The sequence below is a fragment of the Heliangelus exortis genome, chromosome 5 (genome assembly GCF_036169615.1).
Source record: "Heliangelus exortis chromosome 5, bHelExo1.hap1, whole genome shotgun sequence".
Classification (NCBI taxonomy): domain Eukaryota; kingdom Metazoa; phylum Chordata; class Aves; order Apodiformes; family Trochilidae; genus Heliangelus; species Heliangelus exortis.
In genome coordinates this window covers 33,502,891-33,512,184 of record NC_092426.1, presented here as the reverse complement: position 1 = coordinate 33,512,184, position 9,294 = coordinate 33,502,891, and the positions used below count along the sequence as shown (strand labels likewise).

Sequence of the window (9,294 nt, the reverse complement as noted above, 5' to 3'; positions counted from 1 at the left end):
GCAGGGGGGGAGCAAAATGCCTAACACAGAAACTGACAGGGGAAAACCTTGCTCGTGATGAAAACACTTCCTTTTCCTAGCTTGAAACTTTGGGAACTAGGTGGTGGGAGAGAGAACAAACCAACCACCACCCCACCCCTGCTTTCTTTTCAACAATTCAGGGGTTTTTGCACTCGTGTTCTTTCTCAGTACCTCTGACAGACACAAGCAAGCAAACCTGCAGGCTTCCTATTGCGGGGTGGCTCCACGTGAAGATAAGTGGAGGTGTCTTAAGAGAGCAATCTTCCTCTGTTATTATGGGAGCTGTAACATCACTAAATATGTTCATGGCAAAGCTGGCACTTGGAGTCAACTTACACTCAGTGCTCAAAGTAACCTCTTACTACCCTGACAGGGAGTTAAACTGGGCAATGTGAGCAGCCACCCTGTGAGCAGATGTTAGCAGAGGCCATCGTGTGAAACCATGCCCAGCAGCTCAGGGACAGGATAGTGCTGGTTTGTACTTCCCAGTGCTGATCTCCTGCCTGGACTGAACAACCTGATATTCTCAGCTCATTCCACTTTTGTGGAATGAGGACCACCTCCAAGAGCATCATGGTTGGATGGGGTATACAGCATAAAACTAGACCTTAACTAAATAAACAAACCGGGACAGTTCAAAGGTCTTTTGTGGTCTTTCTTACCTCTAAGAGCAGCCAGTACTTAAGGAAAAAAAACAGGGAAAAGAGAGTGATACTTTTGTTATGCATTGTCCAGCAATGTGCTGTGGAGATCTGCCTTTGCCTTTAGTAAACCTCCAGGGACTTTTCCTCCACAAACTCGTCAAATTGCTTTTTTGACCCCATTTATACTTTTGACCTCCACAACGTTGTGTGCCAATGAGCCCCACAGTTTAATACACACACACACAACTGAAAAAGTACTCCTCTAAACCTCCTACGTTTATCATTTCATTTGCTGGCCCCTGCTTCTTCCCTGTTTTCTGGCAATTCTGGCCTGTTTCAGCCCCTGTTTGGAAAAGCAGTTCTTAATTCCTCAGCTAGATGTCTGCACAGGTCTGATGAAGCACCTTATCCCTCTGTATTTTGAGACAAGTTTAGCATCTGCTTGCATCAGAACCAGGGAATGAGAATGTTCCAGAAGCTGCTCCTATGCCAAGGACAGATCTGGGAAGGGCTCAGGTAATCCTGAACATTTATTCCCACTTCCCAGACTCAGCTGTAGCACCGTAACTGGAATGTGCTGAGCCCGGATGGACTGACCCACATGAGAGGCTAGCGAGCATGGCACTGCATTCATTCACTTCTTCAGTAATCTTCTTTAATAATTGACTTTTATTTATTCATTTAACTATCTTTATTCATTTGCATCTATCAAAAGTTCTGGCACAGCCCTGGCAGGAGGTGCAAGGCTCCGATTTTTAAATTCCTCCGTTCGGTGTGAATTCGTGCCCACACAAATTCCCACTCTGGCCCGAGGGGCTCTGACTTTCAGCCACGAGGTGGGGTAAGCAGCTAAATTCCTGATCTGAGCATGTGCGCAGTCAATCCAAAGCAAGACCACCGTGGAGTCGAGCTTTGCCAAGGTAAATCACTGTGGAAAAAAAAATAAAAATCCCTCTCTGCTTCAGCCTTCGCCGCTCGATCTGTTGAAGTGTACAGCCTTAAACTCCAGTTTTCCAAAATAAATGCGCACAGGGCAAAGGATTAATGCAAAAAGCAGCAGGGACAGGCAGCAGCGCTGGCAGTGGGGCTGCTGGCCCGGGCTCCCCGCTCTCCCGCACCGAGCCCGGCCGATGCGGAGGAACCAGGGCGAAAGCCGGGATGGGAGCGACTCGGTAGTGAAATAGTTATCTCGGCTGGCTTTCTCGGTAACTCTTGGAAAGTCCCCGAAATGACGTTTCTAACCTAACAATTAAAATGGGTTTAATTATAGAGGCTCAGAGCCCTGGGAACAAGCACCATCTACAGAATGAGTAAACAACTGCAGAAAATAATAGGCTGCTCTCTCTCCTGGTTACTCCTCACTTCTGGCCAAGGCAAGGAAAAAAAACCCAAACTAGAAAGAGAAGGAAATTCGAGGAACCTGATTGCTTTACTTAAGTAAATAACAATAGTATTAAAAAAAAAAAAAAAAAAAAAAAATCTGGACTAGCCGGAGCCCGTGGGCGTTTCTCTCGGTTGGTTATTTTGGCCGTTCTTGAAGACCAAAGGAGGGGGGAAAAAAGATGAGCCGCCAGCTCAAAGTCCAACTCCTGCGACTCTAAAGCAAACAGAAGAGGAAGTGGATCGGTCGTTTGAAGTCTTGAGTGCGATGGCCGCTCCGGCCGGCGTTGTGCTGCCCAGGGCAGGAATTTTCCTTTCCTCCCAGCCAAGCTGGAGTGGGGGGCAGGAGTTCAAGTCTACGGGGTCGGAGTAGGGGCTCCCCTCGTCCGCCGGCGCGGGGCGGGGGGGGGGGGGGGGGGGGAGGGGGAAGGAGGGGGCAAAGAAGGGTGGGGAGTGGGTCCAGATGCCGTCGCATAGCCTTAGATAAGACACCCGCTGAAACTGCAGCTAGCCTTCCCTCAGCTGGGGATAAAGGTTTAGGGGCAGCAAGTTCACGCTGAAGCACCCTAGTATTGACAAGCCTTGCAGTTTTTTGGTTTTGTTTGGTTTTGTTTTTTGTTGTTTTTTTTTTTTTCACGGAAACTGCCGTCGTCCTCCCCCTCTCCCTCCCCGCCATATCAATAATCATGTATCAATCAGTATGAATCATACTTTGCCTACTAAAATCTGGAACGGATTACCTAATGAGAGACGGGTTTTGGGTTTTTTTTGTTTTACAACTTGGAGTTCTGCGGACTGAAAGACTATACAGGGAATAAGGGCAGAATTTGTCCAACACCCTTTTAATGGGCAAACGCGTGTTTTAACAATTTAAAATAACGTGGACGTGAGCTATTTCCCCTTGAGGAGACTGCCACGTTTCAATAAAAACTTGGGAAAAAGGAGTAAGGTTGGGGGGGCGCCGATGTGAATCAACACAAAGCCAGTCAGCTTGCAAAAACGCGAGGACGAGTGGCCGCGCCGAAAATGGATCCGATCCATGGAAATCAAAGCGGGCGGCCCCGGGCTGGAGCAGGGCCCTGCGAGCCGTGAGACGCGGCCCAGGGCCCGGCTGTCGCCGCTGCAAACACCGCTCGCAGGCGCTCGGGGCCGCCTCTCACACGGGGGACGAGGAGGTGCCGCTCTCCTGCCACCGGGGGGTGTGCGGGACCCGGGAGAGTGGAAGTGCGGGGGTAGGGGGGGAACCGGCCGCCCCGTGCGACCCGCGCACACGGGCGCGCAGCAGCCTCCTGCTGCGCTAAGAAGGCAGCGGCACCGCCATTCCCGCCCCTCGAGGCCGCTTTTGTTTTTTGTTTTTTTTTTTTTCCTCCTCCTTCCCTCCCCCACTTCTTCCTCCCGAAAGTTTTTTCTGGGCCGGCCCGCCCGGGTGATTCAGTCGCGGTGTCAATCACCCTGCCCTCCTCCTCCTCCTCCCCTTCCTCCCGCCGCCGGCTCCTCCTCCCAGGGCAAGTCCGAAACTTTATAAGTTGAGCTTTTCCCCTAGCCCGCTGGAAGCGACGAGCGGGTTCGGCGGCCGGCGGGCTGGTGGCAGCGGCCGGGGGAGGCTGCGACCCGGGGCGCTGGAGGCTGTGCCGGACCCACGCCGTGACTCCTCGTGTCTGTGTGCCGCTGCCCCACCCGCGTCCCCCCTCGCTCGCCCCGAAGATGACCACAGCTCTGGTGTCGCCCACCATCTTCGACCTGAGCGAATTTTCATGCAAGGTAAGGTTGCAACTCGGGTCTCCTTCCAGCTTCGAGGCTCATCAGTTACATGGGGGGGGGTCGGGTCGGGTCGTCTTTGGTTTGCTGAGTTGTTCGCTACTTTCCTTCAATTTCTTTTCCCCCGTTTTATGGTCGAGAGCAAATTTGGCGCCGGGACTGGAGGGCGCAGGCTAGGGGCCGAGCTCGGCCATCCCGTCCCTGTGCACAGAGGCCCCCGCCGACGCCCGCGCTTCCCGCCTCGGCCGGTGTGGCAGGAGGTGGGGGGCACCTCCCCGCGCTCCCGGCGGGCTGAGCCGCCGCGCCGGGCGGGGGGGCCGGGTCCTTCCCCTGCCCCCGGGGCCGCCGCGCTGCAACACGCCCGGGCGCGGCGCGGCGGGCGGCGGCGCTGCCGTGGGGCTGGGCGGGAGGACGGGCGGACTCCCTTCCCGCGGGGCTCAGCCGCCCCTCACCCAGCTCCGTTGGAGGGGGACGGGGGGTGGCAGTGGCTGGGCGGGGGGGCCCTCTGCCGCGCTGCGGGGGGCGGAGGGGCGGGCGCCAGCTCTCCACGCGGTTCTTCCCGCTCGCCGGCGGTTCCCGGGGGGAGGTTTCCTAGAGAAGCTCCGGCTTTGGGAAATCTTTTGGAAGTAGCCGGCAGGTCCCCCGCGTCTGACCCTTGGCTCGATTCGTTAATTTCCTCCGCGAGGGCTGCACGTGGGGACGGGGAGGTGTCTCCCGGGACCCTTGGGTGGAACGGCAAAAGGGGCGGCTGCAGGAGATGTCGGTGTGGGAGTGGGGGGAGGGCGTTGCGGGGCAGTGCGGCCGATGCTCTCCGGGCCCCCCTGATTGCTGCTTGGCGGCCGTTCCCAGCCGCGTCATTGGGGGGCTGCCGGGGCTGTGTGGGTACTCTGGAGAAGGCGGTGGCAGTGACCGTCCCTTGCTTTCTCCCCGCAGAGCAACAAGATGTTGAATTACGGCCCCTCGGGTGTCAGCGGGTGCCTGCTGGACAGGAAGGCGGTGGGCACCCCGGCTGGCGGGAGTTTCCCTAGGAGGCACTCTGTCACCCTGCCCAACTCCAAGTTTCACCAGAATCAGCTCCTTAGCAGCCTGAAAGGGGAGCCGGCTCCCATGCTGGGCCCCCGGGAAAGCCGCTTCCGGGACCGCTCCTTCTCGGAGGGCGGCGAGCGCCTGCTGCAGCAGAAGCAGCCTGGGGGACAGGCTAACTCGAGCCGCTACAAGACGGAGCTGTGCCGCCCCTTCGAGGAGAACGGCGCCTGCAAGTACGGCGACAAGTGCCAGTTCGCCCACGGCATCCACGAGCTGCGGAGCCTCACCCGCCACCCCAAGTACAAGACCGAGCTCTGCCGCACTTTCCACACCATCGGCTTCTGCCCCTACGGGCCGCGCTGCCACTTCATCCACAATGCGGAGGAGCGGCGTGCCGTGGCGGGGGGCCGGGAGCCCGCCGTCACCGACAGACCCCGCCTGCAGCACAGCTTCAGCTTCGCCGGCTTCCCCAGCACTGCTGCCAGCGGGCTGCTGGACAGCCCCACTTCCATCACCCCGCCACCCATGCTGAGCGCCGACGACCTGCTGGGCTCCCCCACCTTGCCTGACTGCACCAGCAACCCCTTCACCTTCTCCAGTCTCCTCGCCCCCAGCATGGGGGTGCAGGTGCCCAGCGGGAGCTCCCCCACCACCTTCTTGTTCAGGCCCATGTCCGAGTCCCCCAACATGTTTGACTCGCCGCCCAGTCCTCAGGACTCACTCTCTGACCAGGAGGGCTATCTGAGCAGCTCCAGCAGCAGCCACAGCGGCTCAGATTCCCCTATCCTGGACACCTCAAGACGTCTTCCCATCTTCAGCAGACTCTCCATCTCCGACGACTAATCTGGGGTTTCCTCTTGCTCCCCCCCACCTCTATTTCGATATTAAGCTGAACTCCCCCACCCTGTCCCCAGTAGTCCGAGCTGGATGTTAACGTGTCCACCTGTTTGCCACAGGCCCGCTGGCTTATACCTTAAGTGCCAAATTACGATGAAAAGCAATAACGTTTACAAAAATCAGTGCCTTGTAACACTTTTCACTGTGACTGTATTACCTCTCCAGCTGCAGAGGGCACCAGCAGCTCTGTGCACTTCCAGATGTGCAGGAAATGTCCGGATCCAGCTCCCTCCACTGGCCACGTACTGCATCGCCCTCTCCCAGTCCCTTTTCGACTGGCCAGTTGCCGCAAGGCTGCAGGCATGTGGGCAAGCGTTAACATCCAGTCCTCTCCCCCCTCCCCCCCCATCCCCTTAAAGACTAATCTTGCCTGGATCTGCTCAGGTCTGCGAGAAGAAAAGCTGAGAACGGACAAAGATTGTAACGTGAGTGGGATTCAACTGGGAGGAAGAAAACAAAAGAGAAAAAAGAAACAAAAAAACCAGATGGACTGTGAGAGACTTGATTTTGGTGCTAAAAGTTCCCCGTGTATTCATGTGACATCCTAAAACAAATAAATGGAGGGGGTGGGGCTGACGGAAGTCATTCCACACACACAAGTTCCTGTAAACAAAGTTCCAGTAGACATAGCTTTAATGGTTTTGCTCTAGAGTACTTTAGACCTATCTTAGAGCACTCACGCCAAGCTTTTTATTATTTTTTTTCTGGGTTTTTAATTTTGTATAACTTTTCAAAAATTGGAGAGCAAATTTTGCTTGTCACTGCACAACAATATAAAAAAGCTTATTTAACTTATCAAAACGTATTTATTGCCGAAACCTATGCTTTTTTGTTAATTTTGTTCATATTTATCGGGATGATGAATCCATAGAATATATTCTTTTATGTTTAAATTATGATCCTCCATATTAATCTTAAGATTGTGAAGTGTCTTTTCCTTTTTTCCCCACAGTTTAATATATTATACTACAATGACATTTTTTGTAACTTTACACGTTTTTGGTTATTTTATTTTAAAAAATGAAAAATTAATTTAAAAAAAATGCAAAAACTGTGTTTGGATTATTTATTTTAGAATTCCCTCCCCCCCCCTTTTTTTTTTTTTGTGTTGGACTGCAAATTGAGTTAAATGTTCTTCTTTGCCTTTCCTCTTCTCCTCTTCCCCTCCCCTGAGACTTGCCTACCTGGGCTTTAGAATGTACATACCTGAGCTCTGTTGTGAGACGGTGTCAAAGGAAGACCTTTTTCTTCCTCTTTTTGTATAGATTCTTCAAGGAGAAAAGCCTTGGGCTTGAAGTGCCTATCTGAAGACATTCCAAATACAGTTTGTCTTTGCGTTTCTGTATTCCAAGTTTTGGAGTTTTCCTTGCCAAGGTGAATGGGACTGGCACAAAAAGAATAATGAATGTAATTTTTTTCCCCTGTTACTGTTCACTACATTGCTTTTTTTTTCCTCTTTGTGTGAGTTTTATTTAAAAGAGAATTCTTTTGTAACGACTGTTTGCAGTTTAAATCAATAAACCCCAATTTTTTTCAAGAAACTGACAGTGGAGCTGGTTTTGCTTGCCAAAATTGAGGTGCTGGTTTTAGACAACCACTCAAATGCAGATAAACTTTACTCCTCTTGACCCTCGAGGTCACACCTTGCAGGGTGTGCTCAGGAATGCCTTCATTCCTACCTGATTCAAAGTGGGTCAGCCCTGCAAGCACAGAGGTGTGCAGATCAGTGGCAGCAAATACCTGATGTCACCTACCCTCATGGCTTCTGACCCTCTTGTCTCAGTTTACTGAGTCCTTTTTCCACCTTAAGTCCCTTACCTGCTCCTTCAAACTTTTTCTGATCTGTGTAGCTTAAACCTTGGATTGGCTTTTGTCCTTTCTGGGAGGCTCAGCCTCTTCCCCCTCAAGGAGAGCCTGTGTGTTCTTCCAGTGAGGCTCAAGTGGGATGTCAAAATAACCTCCCAAATCTCAGGCCTGTCTTATTAGTGGCAGAGTGGCTGCTCAGTTTGTTGCATGGGAGGGGAACAGGGACCCTCCAGGAAAATCTTAAAGTGTACATGCATGTCCTGCTCATGCATTCAAGCCCTCATACCCCTTGAAGTATCAGTCATCAATTTCAGAAACTTTCCGAAGCCAATGGTTTTGTTTATGAACACTTCTTTGCCAGTGCTACTCATGATGTAAGTCTTGTGTTACCACCTTTGAGCTCTGCTGGAGCAAGCTTAGTGCTCTTCTGCATCTGAAACTGTTCCAGCTCTCTTCCAAATCAGGGGGTGGAATATTGCTGCCGAACCACCAATCCTTCAGTTGTCTTGACATGCCTCAGTGTTCAGGAGAGACATTTCCTAATTAATATTGGAAAAGTTTATGCCAAATAAAAGCTGCAGGATACCTCAAGGCTTAGACCAACGTGCCTTCCTCACCACGGGCTTTGTGCAACACACTTTCTTGTGTGGTCTGGCAATAAAGGCCAGCTAGGTGGAGAAAGGATAGTGGAAGAGGATCATGGCTAGCAGAAGCTTGTTCCCCTGAGCAGTGCAGGAGCTGCACAGGGATTTTTCTTGGCAGATGCTGACAGAACTAGCAAGCGATGCAGTCTCCATGCTGATCCCTGAGAGAAAGGCCTTGGACACAGCCCTGGTACCGTTTAGCAGCATTCAAATACCTTCTCCTGACTGCAGCCTCACCACTGTGTTCAAAGGCTATGGGGCTCTGTGTGAGATCCAGACTTCTGCCTGGAAGCCCCGTGCCTGGCTGCAGCAAGCACCCAGGCCTGGCTCCATCCCCACGCAGAAAGCTGAGCTGCATGCCCCTGAGGAGAGGCATATCTGATCTGGAGAGGATCTCAAGTCTATTGCAGGGTGTGCACGTGGAGCTTGAAACTGCTCCTTTCCTCTCTGGGCTTTCTGTGCAGCTCTTCAAACAAATAGTCCTTGCCCAGTTAATAATTGATGAAGAAAGTAGCCCTATTAGCTGCATAGTGCTATTGGTATGACAAACAACTGGGAAGCTGTGCTAAAAGTAGGTCTTTGCTCACAGTACTTGTGTACTTCCCTTGTCCCTCCAGTGCACTGGTTCTGGGAAGCCAGCACCATTTCATTCCTGTCAATTTATTAATGATAAATGCTCTGTCACTCAGTGTTTTGCTTTTTGAAACTGATCTGGAGATGCATCACACAGGGGATAGAGAACAGCTGAACAGGCAGCATCAGATGTTTACTTTCTGTATAAGTTTAAGAGAAGGATCACATGCAGGAGCCTCCAGCAGTGCAGGGGTTTGCCTGATCTGAAACTCTTAGCATTCATTGTGGCTCGGATATGTGGAGCAGCCGCTCTGAAGGGACTTCTCCTTCCTTGGATTTACCATGGATGAGTTGTCCATGCTGTTTCTTGTAAGGTTAGCTTCTGTGTCCCATAGCAGTTTGCCATGTCTGGGAACAGCCTTATCAAGGCTCAGAAAGGTAAATAGCCTTTCCTGGCATTATGCTTTTTTGAGGCACATTTTCCTCTGGCTTGAGGGTTTCTCCATACTCTGGCTCATTAATTAGTGCCCAGGCTTCTCCAAGTG

General features: G+C 52.2%; 1 protein-coding gene and 1 long non-coding RNA gene across 3 annotated transcripts in view; both read left to right on the top strand.

Moving 5' to 3' along the window:
* The window catches only part of LOC139796444 (uncharacterized), a 97,589-nt gene that overhangs the window by 28,198 nt on the left and 60,097 nt on the right, over positions 1–9,294 (top strand). The window lies entirely within an intron of this gene.
* ZFP36L1 (ZFP36 ring finger protein like 1) lies at positions 3,578–7,267 on the top strand. The gene is made up of 2 exons (XM_071744435.1): positions 3,578–3,806; positions 4,737–7,267. Exons 1-2 carry the CDS (start codon positions 3,750–3,752, stop codon positions 5,670–5,672), a joined length of 993 nt encoding a protein of 330 aa, XP_071600536.1. The 5' UTR covers positions 3,578–3,749; the 3' UTR covers positions 5,673–7,267.